Here is a 19039-nt window from a genome sequence, read left to right as displayed (position 1 = left end):
AGCTGAAAAATAATCTACTTCTCCTTAACTAGAGACTCATTAGCTAATTTAAAAAGACATTCTATTATAATAGGCCGCGTTTTTAAAATAAACCTTACTCTGTAGCATTAAAGTAGATTTTTGTTTAACAAATGGAAGTGTCACTAAAGGAAGTAATTCATCATTTTGAGTGCAGCGGCCACCTATACAAGAAGCGGTAATAACGCGAATGTCCTCAGCTGTTGTTAGATAAACGATCCTTATGTAATGTGTTTTTGTTACCTTTACTTGTCTAACTTTTCTAAACGTAAATAAATGTTTCACTTCCTCGAGCGGGGATCGAACTCACAACCGTCGCGTTACAGTCACGCACCTGTGCCGCTGCGCTACAACGGCCTCCCAGTTCTTTATATTGCATTAAATAGTTACAAGTCGAATAGACAACAGTTACAAGCGTGTTAAAAATATATGACCATTTTTTCGATGTATTTACGGCTAGAGACATTCATTTTCTCAAACGATTTACATTGAAATCACTCATAGAGAAAATTACAAAATATTAAATACTAGCGCCCCGTTCGCGGTTTCACCCGCGTGAACTATGTTATTATTAATTCCTGTCTCCATGATTACGTCCTAGTGACGTCTATGCAAAATTTGAGACTCCTAGCATTTGTAGTAACGAAGTTTCATACAAACTTTCAACCCCAAAAATAACCCCTTAGGAGTTGAATATTGCAAATTCCCGTCTTAGCGAACACCTACGTCCTATAAATAACTCCTATGTAAAATTTCAGATTGCTAGCACTTGTAGTTTCTGAGATTTCGTGATGAGTGAGTGACCTTTCGATTTTATATATATAGATTAAAGTTATATCTCAAAGGCGCACATAGTAATGCAATAAAAGATACAATTGTCTAATAATAGTCTCTGATAGTACAAAGCGAATACTTAAGTATGAATATTATGCGAAACAAACAAGGTGGCGGGGCCTGGGAGGGTAGTTTGACAAATTAATAGTAAAATGATAGCAAACGTACAGAATAATGTTACTAAGGTACGAGTAGGTGACGTATTAAATGTTTTATTGAACTGATGTGTTTAACTTGATCTGCCTTTGCATCTATTAATATTATTTTGGCCTTGACTTTCCATTTATAGAAGAGATATAGAAGAATCTCAGAATTGAGCAAGAATTTCTTTTATATTGCTAAGTTGGCGAGGTTGACGCAAATATTTCATTAATGAACAGACGTTGTTTAATCGTCCTTCGTCTTATCTCCGAAGAAGCTTTATATCCAAATGTTTGGAAAGTCTCATTGATAGCTCAAGTTTGCGGAATAAATTGTTTGTAAACTTCGTGCTTCCATTCAAAAGAAATTCAGACGGAAAATGGTATCGTATTTAGTGGGAATGTTGTATTTTTTTTTGTTTTGTGCTTTATTTAGCTTATGGAAAATTAAAGGAAGGGGGATAAAAACTAACTCGTGTGTGAGGACACACATTCCGCCTAATTTTCAAGATATTACACGTTTAAAGACAGAATCATCGCCGTGCTTCATGTGTATTTTTTTTTTTAATTATTTATTAAATTTGAGAGAATATCAGTTAATAATGATGATGCGTTATAAATGTCACCTTCATTTTGATATGGGTCCAACATAACAAGATTTAAAGACGAAGCCTAAATCCCGTCGTAACATGTTTAATCTACTCATCCGTTAGTTTTTCATCCAATTTAAATTTGTATAGATCGAGTCCACAGCCATCGTAAGAAGTGAGACATTTGGTAAACAAAAACAAACAACGTAAAGGTTTCCAAAAAGCGAGTGAACATAAAACAACCTTTGACGTAGCAAAAGTAAATGGTTGCTATGCAACGAAACTGGATCAGTGACTGTCAAACGTATCGAGTTGGGACAAACTAACGAGGAGCTGCCCGACCTGCTGAGGCGTAACAATTGTACAATAGTATACAATTTTATATGAACAAGTGATTTTACTACATCAGCCTAAGATCCTGACATTTCTTCTTTTATTACAATGATATATTTCTTATTTTGCAATCTTGAGTTTATTGTCCAAGTGCGGCGTTAGGAATATAAAAGGGAAGTCGACATCTGAGTCAACAAGTATAAATATGTAAGGTCATGATATATAGCTTATAGTTTTCCAAAAGTCCAACCCAACAACAATTGCTAAATTTATATGAGTAATTTCTAAAATCAGTGTGAAACAGAAGAACTTCTTTAGCGGTATAAAAGAATACCGCTATTTCATGAATTTTCATTTAATAATTTTTTTGAAAGCATCCCTATTGCGTGCAGCGGAGTGTGGAGACTGTCGCTGCTGAGAGCTGGCCAGTGTCCCTTGCTACCTGCACTGCACCTATAGAGTAACAAAACTCTATTTCAAATAAAACTATATTTCAATTTCTTCTAGCTGTGATGGTTTATTAATAAAATTAAGCAATAAGACTGGTATTTTTAGTTTGTTCACATATTAGCTTAACTGTTTTCAGTAGAGCGTGTAAGCGTCGATATGAGTGTCTATACAAGTCAGTTCGCCCGCTCCAGAGCACTGGCACTGACCCGGCACTGACGTGATCATATTGTCGCTAAATATTAGTTAGAGTGCGGACCAATGAACAGCTTCGTGATACTTTATGACACAATGTATCCCGCAAAGAGTAGAGTAGGCAAAGAGAACTAATGTTAAGTTAAGACAATCCGTAAACCCCCAACCCCAACCCCCGAGTGGGTGAGGAGTGAGTCCACCGCCGCAACGTGGTGTGTAACGTAGTAGGCACGGGGGAGCTGCCAGATCCTTCGATTGAGTTAAAATGTAACAGTAAATCAATTGTATTCGCGAGAATACCACTTAGTAAAAGGCTTTGTTGACAATTTGGCAAATATTGGACTTCAATACAAAGTGTTAGAGCAAAGGTAAATGGAGTATTTAAGTAATTTCCAAGAGGCCGGCGGCGACCCGGCCGCACGCTACCCCGACGACACCGTTGAATTATATTAAATCTTGTTTGAACAATTTTAATTTTAATCTTTACAAAAGTTTTCAGTTACCGTTCTAAATAAATTAGACGTTTTATTAAGAAAAGCGAAATTTAATACTGTTATTTGGTTTTTGCTTTTTATACTTTGTTTAGAAAAATTACAGACATATATTAATTACAAGATCGTACTTCGAAGTCGACACTATTAACATAATTTCGACTTTGTTGGACAGTGGACAGTATCCATGTCTGTCCTAAGATCAATTTATCCCGAACAAAAGTATATCTAAATGATAGACAACGTACACTTAGAACTACGCGGTGTATGTAGTATGTAAAGTGACGTTTTGTAGTTCACTAGTAGATAAGAAGAGACAAGGGGAAAGTATTTATTCATACAGCGTATCAAGTTATGATAAGGGTGAGTAATCCGGAGGCCGCTTTAATTGTATAGATTAAAGTAATTGCCTTGTAAAATGTTATAAATGGGTGGATTTGTGTTTGTATCGTGACAGCGGAGTCAGCTTTTACAAGTGTTTTTTTCACGTAGTTTGCTTGGGTTTTTTTGGTTTTACACTATATACCGCATATAGCATTGCCATTTCATTAGCAGACAAAATCTAGTGTCAAAACACTCCGTTCTCCCCTTTTTTTCTAAGAGTTTGCTTAGTCAAGGAGTTCAGTAATGGGAGAGTGATTTATTAGGTATATTGGATAACTGAAAATAAAATTAATTTTAAATTGCAAACTTAAAAATAACCGGATTAAATCCGAATCAGTTGTATTTCAAAGTTTATAATTTACTCTCAACAGAGTTTGATAACATTTTTGAAGTAAAACAAATATATAAAACTCGAAGTTAACAACTATTGGTATATACCGAAGCAGAAACAAACTATACGAATTATATAATATGAGGCAATGGAATCAACATCCGGCGTTCTTGTTAAAAGTTAGAAATTTTTAAAAATTATTTAAAAAGGTATGTGTCCAGGCTAAGTCTATGCATATAAGAGCAAAAATTTTGAACTCTAATAATAAAATTAAAGCTACATGGGATGCTATTACTACTGTAACTGGGAGATCTAGAGCTGTCAGTGAACCTATTAAATTAAAAGTTAATAATATAATTTTCAATTCAGATTTAGAAGTAGCAAACACTTTCCATAATTTTTCTTCCGATCTACCATGTTACTTTGAATAATAAGATACCTACACTATATAATAGAATGTTTATTCAGCTTCAGTAGCGGTGTGTCAACGCGACAGTGACTAATCCACTTTCTATTGAATGAACAGAAATGGCTGGTGGATCGAGACCAGGACCTTCACGTGTACATCTACGCACTGTCCCACTGACCCATGTGGCCCCTTTTATTTTTATCATATTCAATTATCACATATACATGTATTTACTTTTATTTCTATGTTTAAGTGTGTGTATAAATATTGAGTATCTACTATACACATTATAAGGCACTTTATTGCTTATCTTGTTAGAGTATACAGAGATAGCCTTATTGTAATACGTTACTTTGTATTTCACTCGAGAACACTAACAATACTTAGAAATGACAAAATTAATTTCTAAGACTAGTGCGTTGAACCAAACAAACTCTTCAGCTTTATAGTAAAGATACAGATTAGACCTATAAATAAACGACAATCCATTTAGCTCCATAAACAAAAGACACAAGACACAAGACTTTAGGATTATAGCATTATAGAACACTAATACTGTCTCAAAATAGAACTGAAATCCATTATGACTAGACTCAAAGTTGCCAAAACTAAAAATAAGTACTAATCATATCATACCTAAGTAAATATACTAACTTGAGATGATGGATTTTAAATATAACTAATATTCTCGACTACTAAAGAAGACCAAGATGAAGAATAAACACACAAATAACGTTAGTAATAGAGAGACCCTATTTCTTTTTATCCTTTGAATATGGAACCCTTAAAACTAACTACCGTATAGGTTTGCAAGCACACAGTATTGCTACGCCGTAGCACTTATACTGTAAGAGCGCTTCGAATCTTCTTAAATGTGCTTAAATTTATCTTCTCTTTGTTCCTACAAAGAAAAAAATGTTCAAGCACGATCGTACATGTAATACCTGTCGTACGTGTCATACGTGTCATACGTGTATACATTATATAAATATATTTAGAAAGACTTAATTTCAAAATTGTCTTAACTTCCAAGAGCCTATTACGATCAGAATTGAAGTATAAAATCTTTAAATATTTTTTATAAATTTAAAATATTATTCCACACTTACGAAAGAAAGAAAAAACAATTATGTGGGTTCGATTTCCGCAGGTCTACACTTGAATCGTAATTTATTGAACGTAGAGACATGGAACGAACTCTATCATTATAAGTAAGCAGTTTAAGGCTTTTCCCGCATTGAAGAATAAGCAGAGAGAACCTGCTTAAGTGGCGAAACTCAAGGACATTTTTTCTTTTAACTTCACGTCGTATCCGTCGTTCATGGTAGGCAGAGGGAACCTAGTGTTAAGAGACTCCTTTTCTCAATAAGTTGCTGAGACCAGAACAAATATAAATTTGAGAATATATATAATTTATACATGGCTCAAGAATTTTCCAAAAACAGTCACAATGTACGTATAACGTAAGTTATAAGTAGATTTTATCGCATTGTCCAATAGAACGTCTGAATATTCTCGACGAGTAGCTACGAGTACCACAGAAATGTTTTAAAGAAGGCAACGTTTGTTTTCTGTGAAAGGCAACAATGCGGGAACAAAACGTTGGTACAGCACTTACGTGTTATAAAATATTCAGAAAAATAATAGAGTGAAGGAAGTGGAAGTAATTCTTAAAGCGGTCGTAAGTTAGCGCAAACATCCGGCGGCACCTCTCCGGGTTTGACGGATCGCATTTAATAAGGAGATGTCCCTTTTCCAAAATAAGACTAAAAAAAGGATACTTTTGTTTAGATATTAAATATGAACATATTACCTATCTATATATATAAAATCGAAAGGTCACTCACTCATCACGAAATCTCAGAAACTACATGTGCTAGGAATCTCAAATTTTGCATAGGAGTTACTTATAGGACGCAGGTGCTCGCTAAGACGGGAATTTGCAATATTCGACTGCTAAGGGGTTGTTTTTGGGGTCGAAAGTTTGTATGAAACTTCATTACTACAAATGCTAGGAGTCTCAAATTTTGCATAGACGTCACTAAGACGTAGTCATGGAGGCAGAAACTAATAATAACATAATTTACGCCGGTGAAACCGCGAGCGGGCCGCTAGTATAGTATATACAGTAGAACCGAATGTGACCTTAATATCTAAGTCTAAAACTCTTTACCACGACCAGGACTGCAATCTAGTGGACACTAGTAAATTTTCGAGACATTGCGTGTCGAGTGAAAGTCAACACCGGCATCAACTTGAAAATAATTGAATACCTCAAACGGGAATCGAACCCGCAGCCAACGCGTTCACATTCAAATGCTATTTTACTGCGCCACGATGACCTACCAATAGTTCAAAGTATGTAAAGCTTACACAATATTTTGTAGAGCTTATGAAGAATCGGCTCGGCGTCGGCTCCTTCCGTCCTGCACTGCTAGCTGCTGGTGGCGATACGACCCCACACTACCAACCAACCTATTTTAAGCACAACATACATATACTCGTATTAAAACGAAAAATATAATACTATGGAAGATTTTCGAAGAAACGAAATAAATGATAATAGTAATAAATTTTCACAAAATCTTTACTACATTCTAAATTAAAAATTCTAATAACTAACTTCTAAAATAGGTTCACGGTGTATCATCATCGGCGGTGGAGGACAGGAGGGAACTTTGTATGACTTCTCCGTATTCCGCCAAACATTCGTGACATTGCGTGTTGAGCGGCGTGTTGATGCGCGACCCCGACTTCAGGCGGAAAGCGGAGTGTCTTAACATTACATTCTCTCTGCTTTAATTGACTATTGCAATGAAATACATGTCATCAGTAGTAAATTTAAATTTTACTTACCTTTTATAACATAATATCTCACCCACATAGCTTCCCGTAAATGCTCTACCACACTGTACAGGCGATGAAAGGGGAAGGAGGGTGGTCGTTGCCTCTAAATACTTCCCACAAAGCACGCCGTACATTCCGCGTGGTGCCGTAACGTTAATTACTATGTTTTCGGTAATGCCACAATTTCTTATCCTTTCGCTACGAAATATTCATATATACAAAAATATTTATAAATATATTAATATTTATATATATTATATACTATAATATTCTCTTTGTCCGACAAAATATACATTGTCATAGTAAACATAGTGACAATCATACGATAGGAACGAGAAATAAAGATAAGATTGTTACTCCAAGTTTTCGCCTCCAAAAAGTTAATAAATCTTTTATGGGTCTGAGCATACGTGTATATAATAAAATTCCACAGTGTATTCTAGATTTGCCACTTCCAAAATTTAAAATATCTGTAAAAAAAATTCTGACAAGTAAAGCTTATTACACTGTTCAAGAATATTTAGAGGACAAACATGTATGGAATTAATGTCTATTGAATGTAATGCAGGATAGCTGCCAACTAATGTAATAGATTGTACCATTGATTTTGAAAAGAGCAACTGTTGAGTTTCTTGTCGGCTCTGGTCAGCAGAACTGCCTTCCGAACCAGTGGTAGCTTTTTGTTCATATGTTCATTCGACGATTCAAGTGTTTGTTAAATAAAGAATATTTTTTGAATAAAGAATTTTATTTGAATAAAGAATATTTTAAATTTGAATTTGAATATATGAAAATGTATGCTTTTTTAGCAATGTAGAGGAAACCTAGTGATAACATACCAACATTTTTAAAATTTTACATGTGGAGGGAGGTAATTCACTTGTCTTGTTACCTGAATCAAACAAAATTTGATTCCCCCGAGTGTAAATCGAACCCACTACCAGTGAAACACTACGCTACGGCTAGGCTAGGCTAGGCAACGGACTATTGAAATAAAAAACCAGTTTCTCTATCATATTATTACGATTGAGGATGTTTTATTTGATTTTAGACGATCCTTGATATGCTTAATCAATATTAAAATATTATTTGGTACTAGCAGCATGCTAGCGGCTTCGCCCGCTTGAACTACATGTTTATTCATTTAATAAACAGAATTCACTGACAGTCAAATGTGTCAAATGTCAATGACTAATTTAGTTTATTCGTTCAGAAACAGCCTTAAATGTAATGTTATTGATTTGGGTAAAAATTTATAATATACTTTGTAAAATAACTGTAATAATAATGATTGCATATTACAAAAAATACCCAAATCGAATAATCCATATCGAAATCGAATTACTTATGTTAATTTACATAAGAATGTACAAATAATTAACTATATATAAACCGAGAGATGAGTTGATGAGAAATGCGAGTTTGTTTTATAATATATAGAGATTTCCAAAACATTTCTATAAATGTTTTATAAATTTCTCGTGAATTAAAGAACAATTAATGAAACATTTAACGACAAATTCGTCAAATTAATGCTGAAGCGACACGACCGGTAGCTGTTGAAAAAGTAAAAAGGACTTTTGACTTGTTTTTAAAAATGTCCACTTGAGGACGTTCCTTTCTCATTTAATGTCTATAAATTTGGAAGTGTCAAATTTAATATTACTATTATATTTTACACTTTCAAAATTTTTTTTTTTTGAGAAAGGAGTGACTGATTACTAGGTATAACTTCAATCGTAACTTCTTCTTAAATAAATCTTTTAAGTTAATCCACAAGTTTAATTTACTGACAAGACAAGGCGCAGCCTCAATTTCCGCCATCCAATACAAAATGTCAAAAAAATTACATAAATTGAAAGTCTCTTAAAACTATATTCCTTTAGCTAAAGTAATACCGACCTATTGTAAAGGCCTATTGAAAATATATGATAGTAAAAAAAATCCGTAAAAAGCTTTGGAAAATTAAAAAGATCTTGTGGAAAATCCGTTCCGAGTGAAGCTAGAGGCATTTTCCGCTTCACTAGTATAATCCCGTAGCGAGCTTGTAGCTCAAGAACAGTTTATGTTCACAACTTTTTCTATTTTCTTATTAGAATCTTCACACACGACGTATTTTTATGAAACGTGTATCATGATATATAATATATTTTTATGATTTTGAAGGTTCCGTACCACAAAAGCAAAAACTGGTTGACGCGAGTCCGACTCGACCAAGGCTTCCGTACCAATTTCAGAATACCAAAAAATTTATTTTTTTCGGAATTTTTCCTTTATTTGTATTATAAGTTCTCACTTCGTGCCAAAGTTCATAAAGGTAGGTCCACAGGAAATACGCTATGGGTTTTAATTACGTCGCGAATTTAATACGAAATGCAGTAAAATGAATGCGTTGACTTTTTCTGTTCATTTTAATTACGTGACGTATGCATTAAGTTAGTGCTATATCAGAAAGGCCCCTACTTTCAAGTAAGAGAGTATGCATACAGTCTTAACTATATATTAGACTATTAATCCCCAAAATTTTAGCTTTGCTAAAATGACGTAAAGTCGGGGGGCCTGGAATCTCGGTCTAGTACGTTGTGCATTTATTTTGTCTTTTCTTAACTGTATTTCAGAATTAATTAACGAAAATAATTGAATATTGTAGTGTAAAAAAAAATAATCAATTTTGTATATATATTTTTTTACAATTTTACCGGCATACTATTTCTACAATAAGATAATATTATTTACTGTGCTATATCTTCCATTCATTTAGTATATTACTTCCATAAATACATAGATCAATATTTCTTAAAATTAATATACTAAGTCCATCAAACCTTTTATCTCTTGCCTAGCTATACAGCTATACTCGATTCACGAAGGCAAGAGCCCATATACCCATAGCATAGAGTAATTAGGGGCAACCTGGGAACCTAGTGTCAAGTCACTCCATTCCTGCAGAATTCTCGAGACGTTGTGGGTTGAGTGGCGGAACACACACAAGAAGTTGGAAGTGAAAAGTTATATTTTAATATTAAAAATTCAATCTTTTTACTAAAATATATTTTGCAAAATATTTTATAATAGATAAACTTTTTGTGAAGAAACAAATTAATGGCTTTTATTAAAGATCAATTTACCGTAAGAAAAATTAATTGGAAAAAATTAATACAAATTTTGAGTGTACAATTCCTTCCGCAACTGGAACGCTTCAAATACAAAGATATATTTATCTTTTTTTATCTTCACGCTGATCCAGCAAATAACAGTGCATCCAGAAGGAACCTGGAAACCTAACGTTAAGATACTCCGTAGGTACTCCGTTTCCCGTCGATTTCTGGTATTGACTGTTGAATGGCGGAACTCAAACGCCGCGCTTTATAAGAGCTAGGAAATAAAAATATTAAATATTTCATTTCCTCAATTGGGAGTCGAACCCATAACCTGACATGTTGACAATTATATTTAATTTGCTATTACTTACTACTCTCTCTGATTAATATTCAACATTTAACATTAGTATACCGAAAACAGCCAAAAAGAGAAACAAGGAAAACACTAACAATAGGGTGATAAAGTAAATATATAGTGGGATCTAACATTTGTTATCAGTCAGCGATAAGCAATATCTCCGACTAACGAGTACGTACCGAACAGAAGTTATTCATGCGTCATATCTTACCCCAATTATTGGTTGGAATCTGTTACTCTTTTGGACAAAGTGCGATCGATTTTATCTAGAAATTGTTGAACTGTCTTTATTTTTGCCAATTTACCTAATACAAAAAATACTATTGTCAGTTTGATCTGTGTGTGTGATCCTCTACATAAACCAAGAGCTGGCTATTCATAATGCTCTCCATGAGTTTTAAGAGTAGGGAGGTGATAGTAATAGGCCTGTAGTCTTCATCGGTACCAAGTTCTGTATTTACTTGGGGTTTAATTCGAGGTCAGAGTGTCACTCAACATTTTAATGTACAGGCTTTTTTAAATTTGCAAGTTGTATACTTCCAGCTTGTACTGGATTTATACTATATAGGTTGATATATAGAGTTTAGTGGTAAAAAAAGCTTGATAAAAATTTACTAAAACATTTTTAAGTTAGGTATACAAGTATATTTGAGTAAATAATAATTGAACGACTAATATAATATACAAAAAAAAAGAACTGTCTCAATAATAACATTTTAATATATTCTGTCAAGAATTACAAAAATTAAAGCAAACAACATTCTCAAAGGCGTAAAACTCGATGCTTTAGATATCCTGTGCATACGCAGCTCAGCCTCCATGTCTTGGATGGTGGCGTTAATCACGTCAGTGTACTGGTAGAGGGAGGTGAAAACACTTGTCGCCCCTACGGGAGGGGTCTCGCCGCTGCGGGCACATTCTACCGGACCCATTGATGTTACACCCACCTTATAAGGGCAAAATAACAGTTACAGCACCAAATACATTATATAAGAGAAAATCTTCTTCTTCCTGGCATTAATCCCGGCTATTGCCAGGGTCTACCTTCCTACTCAACCTACTCCACTTTGCACGGTCTTTTGCGTCTTGAACGTAAAAATATAAATACTAGTACATAGGTATTATCTATGGTAATGGCTGTGGTAATTTAATCTACTCATCATGTAATTACTCTCCTATTTTTACTGCTCTTCATCCATTTATCGTGTGAAGGATATGAAACATTTTATTGTGATTTATTGTAATCAATTCTGTCAACAAAGGCTTTTTAGATAAAAAAGTGAGTTTATAATGGGAGTTGGTTAATATATATTGCAATATGCAGTTGAAATCAGAGTAATGTGTGGCTAAACTGAGTGACTGCTCAAATATTATATAAATTGTATTCCACACTTTCTGCTTACAAATATTCAATGTACAGCGAGGAGGTCTCAACCTAATGCTAAAAATATCAATCAATCCATGGATCGAGATCACTTTACAATTTTTCAATAAAAGCAGAAAGCGTGAAGTTGCATAACAATCAAAAACACCAACCGGCATATTCCCATAAAGCACAGGTCCACCAGAGTCCCCAGAGCAAACCCCACGCGGTGCTGCAGCCGGCGCTATGCCGCACACACAGTAGCGCCAGTCGGACCTCTCACATCGAACTAATCGGAGATCTGCTGAAAATAGCTCTTCCCCAAGAAGAGACCGTTCCGTGCGGCCGAAACCTAACACCTAAAATATACAAATCATTATATAAGTATTAATACAAATGTATAATGAAGCAGTAATTGTACTTTTTTTACAAAAAAACGTATAAAATTTTTAATGCACCAAAATTTGAACCTGCACCTCACTTCGCCTCAGAGCCATACGTTCTCATTAAGCTAAATTCTTACACACTTAAGTTAACTTAGCTTAGCTTCACGCTGTATTCCTAGCAGCGTAGCCTGAGAAAAAGGAGCGCCAAACGCTGCGGTCTCTCCTTGGCCTCGTCCACTACCATCGAGCTCTTCGTAAATGCCCTCCGGGAGATCCTCATACTTTTTACGTGACTTTCCTCCAGTTATCTTTGATACTGTGTTTTCGAAGGTCAATCGAGATCTCCCCGAACCTCTCTTACCGTTCACTTTTCCTTCAAATATCTTTTAAGCCATTCTTTCATCACTCATTTGTTCAACGTGTCCAATACACACGCTGTTTTACAAACTTAACAAAAACACTTCCTACACACTTATTGACGTGAAAGAAAGAAAGACAACAAGACAGTTAAATATATATAATAAATGTTCTTCAACATATAATATTTACTTTAGTGAATTAGGCATTACAGTACATATGTCTTTCTTTTTTCTATCACGTACCTTTACATTAGTATTAAATAAATCGAGCGGGTTATTCCTGCGCAGATTGGAAAACACCGCAATGGGAACAGATAGTTTAATCTCATCTTTGACGCGGACCAGACCCACGTCGTGGTGAAGGGTAGTCACATCCAAACCATTGCCATCATCACTTTGATATACTTTATATCTGGAAGTGGAAAATTAAATATTTTTAAAACTAAATAACTATAAAATGTAACTCAATAAAAAAAATCAGCATTTGGTATTGGCAGATAGTGAAGATTCCACTGCACGCATGCACATGCTCGCACCATAAACACTATATATTAATATATAAAATGAATACTAATATGTAATATAATAAATCAAAATATGCATTAAAATGACGCGGCATTTTTATTACAAGCCATTGTGACCACCCGTTCGCAAATCCATTTTTCATTCTCTGTCAGCATTTTTGTAGAGCTATTTTATGAAATGTACCTATCGATATTAACTCTATCTCTATATTATGTAAGCTTTCTTCACTCAAATTTATAATTAAAATATGGTTTGCCTGTGCCTGCGTTAGATGATAATAAACGAAAATTGTAAAACGAAATTGTAAAACACTTACTTAGGATGACGGTATAAATATTGAATGGCGGAAACGTTCCCTTCATTAGACGCCGGTCTCCGCGTGTTGTATTTAACGTGTGCCAGCTTCGGGGTCACGCAGTGCGCCGCCGTCAGCACCCAGTAATTAGTTAGGACAATCGCACTGCATCGCACCACGTAATAACGGTCCAACAATGCACAGACTGCAGGGAACTCGGCCAGCTCGATGGCAGATCCACCAAAGACTCGTCGAGATCCCAAGCCACCAGGAGTAGTTTCCACATCCATGTTGCGAAAAAAATCATGTTTCGTACCATTATGTACTTTTACTCCCACTTCGTTAACAGTCGTGTTTTGTACTTTATCAAACGTTCTATCTTCATACATAAGATCAGCGATGGCTGTTTTAATAAAAACAAATACTAAAATCCATGAAACTTCCATTTTTCTTTATGTGTAATTTAGATTACTGATCATCTTTAAGAACTGTCACAGTAATTTTAGCAGAATTTCGTTTGACAACATCAAATAGTATTTTATTTTTGATTTGATACAATAAAACCGCATTTTGGTATTTTTCTATTTATAATTATGTATTTATAATCTAGCAAAAGAAGACAAGAATAAGTTCTAAAATTATTCTTCTATACAGACATCTATTAACGTTTTGGAATAATTATGTTATAACAATTATAATTATTGATAAAAAAAAATTATCTGTGTAAGTATATCTAACAACGGTATCTTTGTTTGCAGATGAGCGGGCGTGCATTTGGTGGCGTGGTGCGCTAGGATGCGTCTCCTGCGCCCCGCGCGCTGGCGAAATGAACCGGTCGGCGCCCCTCGAGTGCGACACGGACGTGGGCGTGCCCGACTCCGACAAGCTGTTCCGGTTCGTGGTGCACGGGGTGCTTCTCAACGCGATCGGCGCCGGTGGCCTCCTGGGCAACGCGCTCTCCGTGCTCGTCCTGTCGCGCCCGCAGATGAGGTCCTCCATAAACTGCCTGCTCGTGGGGCTCGCCGGGTGCGACACCGTGCTGATATTCACATCCATCATGCTGTTCGGTCTCACGGCAATATTCCCGTACAACGGGGCTCTCAGATACTATTACTACCACATATGTCCACACCTGACCCCATACGCGTATCCGATAGCGAACGTGGCGCAAACTATGTCGGTATACCTTACGCTGATCGTGACAATCGAAAGATGGGTAGCCGTTTGTCATCCGTTTCGAGCGAGGTCTCTCTGCACGTCGTCAAGAGCACGCTGGTACGTTCTGGGGACAGCAACATTTGCACTGGCGTACAACACTCCGAAATTTTTCGAAGCAGAAGTTGTTCCAGTCGGCGATCCCGAACTGGACGAAGTAATATACTGTGTGCGAGCCAACGTGGACTTCCGCACCGATAGATATGTGGCGGTCTACATACATTGGATGTACCTTGTGGTGATGTACATTGTACCGTTCTCAGCGCTGGCTGCACTCAACGCCTGCATAGTGCGACAAGTACGTAAAGCACAAGCTGAGCGGGCGCGTCTCTCCCGAGTGCAGCGCCGCGAGCTCGGTCTCGCCACCATGCTGCTCGTCGTTGTACTCGTCTTCTTCCTGTGTAATCTGCTGCCGCTGGTGACGAACGCTTTCGAAGTATTTCTTGGAGATGCGTTTGACAATTTGGATCCTCTCGTTAAAACGAGTAATCTCCTTGTAACTATAAATAGTAGTGTGAACTTTGTGATCTATGTCATTTTTGGAGAGAAGTTCAAGCGAGTGTTTTTAAAAATATTTTGCGCGGGAAGAGTGAGGCCGCGAGGTCTACGGGATTCGCCGGAGCACACGCGGGATGATTCTTTCGCGTCTTACGGGGAGAGGATGTCGCTACGTCTCGCCAGGAACGGTACCTTGCGTCGCTCGGAGATGCGGTCGACGCGTCCCGGCCGACAGCGGCGCGCCTCGCCCGCGCCCACCGTGTACTACCCCGCGCCCACGCCCTCCACCGACGTATCCCTCGCGTCCACTGACCCGCCGCCCTCCGCCGTGCGCTGGAATGGAAACTCTCGACTTCATTTCTGACGGCGCGATTCATAGAGGTCTACCTCTATTGGTCACGTTGATAGGAACTATGGACCCCTAGGGTCGAAATAAAAGACATTGGCCTTCAGGCAACGAGTGAATTACCTCTGATAGTCTTAGGAGTATTGTTGTAAATTATCTGATGGCGTATATTATTATACCTAAAATATATAATGTATGTAGTATGTACCATGTTCGTGTCTGTTGTACATAACTCATAGAATAAGATAGGATATCCCGAGATTAGTCCCCGTGCTCCGGGAGGACGGCTGTGGAACGTAATACGAGTATATGTAAACATTTAGGATTAGTAAATAACATGTAAGACATGGTTCTCCATTAAAGATTCTTTTAATGTATTGTATCGTTTACAAGATATTGTTTTATTTTTTCCTTTTGTCTTCTTGGATGACTAGTTTTTTTATGATTTATTAATGGTAATCTCTTTTGAATAATGATTTCTTTTACTATCGAGGCCGTCGTGAAGCAGCGGCACTGAGGCTGACTGTAATTAAATGTAAATTATCATATTCCTTTTAATATACAAATTACATGTAATGAAATTTGGACCCTTCAGCATAAAGGTGGGTAGGTACATGTAATATGTGAGGACTGGATACGGATATTTCACAAGAAATTGAAAATTATTAGTTATGTCTAGAAAATACTTATATTTTCAGCTGTGTCCCGCACGTAGTAGGGTAGGCAGAGGGAACCTAGTGTTAAAATGAAAATATTAAATATAATTCCTCGAGTGGGAATCGAACCCACAGCCTGTTGCGTTTACGCTTGTGGCCCTGCGTCACGACTGGGCTCAATAGGTACATAAAATACACAACCAATAATCGAAATCATGTAATCCCTAAATTACAATCCTTAATACATATAAAAAACCGCAAAAAAATAACACCAACCTACCGGAAACACCGACGTACCGGTAATATCAGTCTTCGATTTCAGTACATTATTGGTGAAACGGCGTGCAATTTGTGTAACCTATTGTACACGGCTAATGACCGTTTATCGAAAACGCCGATTGCCCTATTATCCCTCGCTCACCCGTTATCTCCATATATCTGCGATGCCCGCAGCATCCTTCCGTTCATCTTCCGTTATATTGCATGATAACGGGATTACAGCCAAAATGTCCGTTGAGTTGAAATTAAGAAAATAATTGAAACAAAACCACGAGGCCGTAATGGCGCAGTGGAATAGCATCTAACTATATTAGCGATGGTAGTGAATTCAATGGCAATTATTATTTTTGTTTATTTCTTCACTCTATCAAGAGCGCAAATTAGGCATAGCTTCTTTGAATACTGATAAAATATATTCATTTATTATCAATATTACTTTTTAACGTTTGTATGCTATATAGTCAAAATCAGGCGACGTCTGCGTACGTAATGAAAATGGATTACATTTTTTATTAAGATATGTGTATAAATATATAAATATTAAATAGCTTTTACAGTAATCTATACTTATAATAAAACAGTAAAAATATTTTGTCTGTCCATTTAGTATTTTTGACTTACATGTATAGAGGGGCACTTAAAAAGAATAATAGGAAGCAAAAATATATTTTTTAAATTTTATTGTTTGTCTGTATGTATGGTCACGCTTATCTCTGAAAGTACTAAACCGATTTCCTTACAACTTTCACCAATTGGTTTGTTTTTACTCAACTTACCCTCTAAAGTTTGTATCATCAAAATCGGTGTATTAAAAAAAAGTTATCAGCATTTGAATGAACAAGGCATGAGTTTGCCTACAATACATATAGCAATCAATATCTATACTTATAATAAAAGTGAAGAACTGTATTTGTTTATAATAAATCTGTATTTTTAACCGACTTTCAAAACATGGAGGGGGTTCTCAATTAAACATTTTCGATTCGATATTCGATTCATTTATTCGATTAATTATTTTGGATTCGACTTCGATATTGGATTATTCGATTCGATTTTTGTAACGGCAGTTATTTTACATAGAATATTATAAATTCTTACCCCAGTTAATAATTTAACATTTAAGGCTGTTTCTGAACGAGTAAATTAAATTATTCATTAACGTCAACACCTATGATTGTCAATTCTGTTTATTTAATGAATAAACATGTAGTTGAAGCGGGCGAGGCCGCGGGGGGGGGCTAGTATTATATATATTTATTAGTTTGATGCAAGCGTCTGAACACAAAGTAAAACGCGGCTTGAGGTTTTAACACTAGGTGCCCTGTGCTCAGTACATTATTTGTTAAGTTTCATGTAATATTCCGCGTCTAGATCATAGCATCATCTCCGAGGAACTCAACTTTTTCTTGTTACCAGAGCAAGGAAAATATACAAACCCGCCATGATGGACTCGTAGTCGTAAGACGCCGTAGGTACATGCTGCTAAAACCAGAAATATTGCAATAATAATGCTCCTATTGATCCTGTTCTAAAGATCGTCACTATTATAAAGAGTTTAATAACTCTTAGTTATTCATAAAAAAACAATAAAAAAATATAATTAGAATATTATTTATGTTCCGAGATCCAATACACATTGTTATTAATCGTAAAACAAATTTTATCGTCTCAGAAAAATCACTTCCGAGCAATCAAAAGTTGCGCTCCAAAGGAAACTTTTTATATAAACCGTGGAGCTGGTAGAGCTGCGACGGTGAGGCCCTGAGGCTGTTAACTGTTCAAACAACACTGTATGCTGTAAAATTATTCTTTATAAGCCTATTACTTGGGAAACTTTCTTAGAAGTTATAAAACACAGTGGACGTTTTAAATGGTTTATATATAGCTGCTATAGGATTTGGCAGAAAATGAGGAAAACAAAGTGTCTAAATGAGAATCGAAATGTCTTAACACTAGGTAACCGGGATCCCTCTGCTTACCCTGCTACAGCTGCTGTGTGGGATACAGCGTGAAGTCAGAAAAATATATGTAAATCTAATTTATTATAATCGTTCACATTTAGCCTTCAATTTTTAACGTGAGTGGTCTTTTACAAACTTGCATATTGAACGAATAAACTGGCAAGCGCATTGTGTTGAACAAAATGTTCCGGGATTATTCGCCGATAAATTACTTGTTTTGGAGAATTTTTATATCATTTTTAATTTCTTTGGTCACTCGTGGCACAAAATCTTAAAGTGTGAATATAAACGCAAGTAGTTGTGGGTTCGATCCCCTTTTTGCTTAAATTTATATGTCCTTTTCTTCGCTCTGATGACCAAGCAAAGCGCAGCGTTGAGATCCGCCACTCAACACGCAATGCTTCCAGAATATGGCGTAAAAATGGGTAAGAGAGTGTCTTAATCATTTTAAAATTTATAATAAATCCTATAGCGTGTCATCTAACACTGTTTTAAAATGGAAAAAACAAAACAAAGACACTTTCTTTCTTTTTATAAATAAATTAATCAATTCAATGTTTACGACAGACGGACAAATTACTTAAGTAAGAAGGACTCATGTCGAGTGATTAATTAAGAAAAAAACTCATTTAAGCTTTGAAAGGCAAAAAGGAGTTTGATTCTACGTCGACCTTTGCA

The 19039-nt window shown here is 35.9% G+C and overlaps 2 protein-coding genes across 2 annotated transcripts in view; one reads left to right on the top strand and one right to left on the bottom strand.

The window, feature by feature from the left end:
* Positions 1-15861, top strand: part of LOC146534950 (FMRFamide receptor-like) — a 48860-nt gene extending 32999 nt beyond the window's left edge. Inside the window, exon 3 of the mRNA XM_085193050.1 lies at positions 14165-15861. Coding sequence (XP_085049176.1) covers positions 14233-15483 — 1251 coding nt within the window. The 5' untranslated portion in view covers positions 14165-14232 and the 3' untranslated portion in view covers positions 15484-15861. The remainder of the gene's footprint in view (positions 1-14164) is intronic.
* LOC146534951 (mite allergen Der p 3-like) lies at positions 11195-13980 on the bottom strand. Its single transcript, XM_085193359.1, has 4 exons — positions 13428-13980; positions 12830-12998; positions 12015-12200; positions 11195-11425 (listed from the first exon to the last, which is right to left on the bottom strand). The coding sequence occupies exons 1-4, from the start codon at positions 13850-13852 to the stop codon at positions 11195-11197; spliced, it is 1011 nt and encodes a 336-aa protein (XP_085049485.1). The 5' UTR covers positions 13853-13980.
* Positions 15862-19039: the final 3178 nt, after the last annotated feature.

This window comes from Heliconius melpomene, chromosome 11 (assembly GCF_056956725.1).
Source record: "Heliconius melpomene rosina isolate 202511_hmr_F chromosome 11, ASM5695672v1, whole genome shotgun sequence".
Lineage (NCBI taxonomy): Eukaryota > Metazoa > Arthropoda > Insecta > Lepidoptera > Nymphalidae > Heliconius > Heliconius melpomene.
The sequence above is the reverse complement of the archived record's forward strand: the minus strand, read 5'-3'. Positions and strand labels throughout refer to the sequence as shown.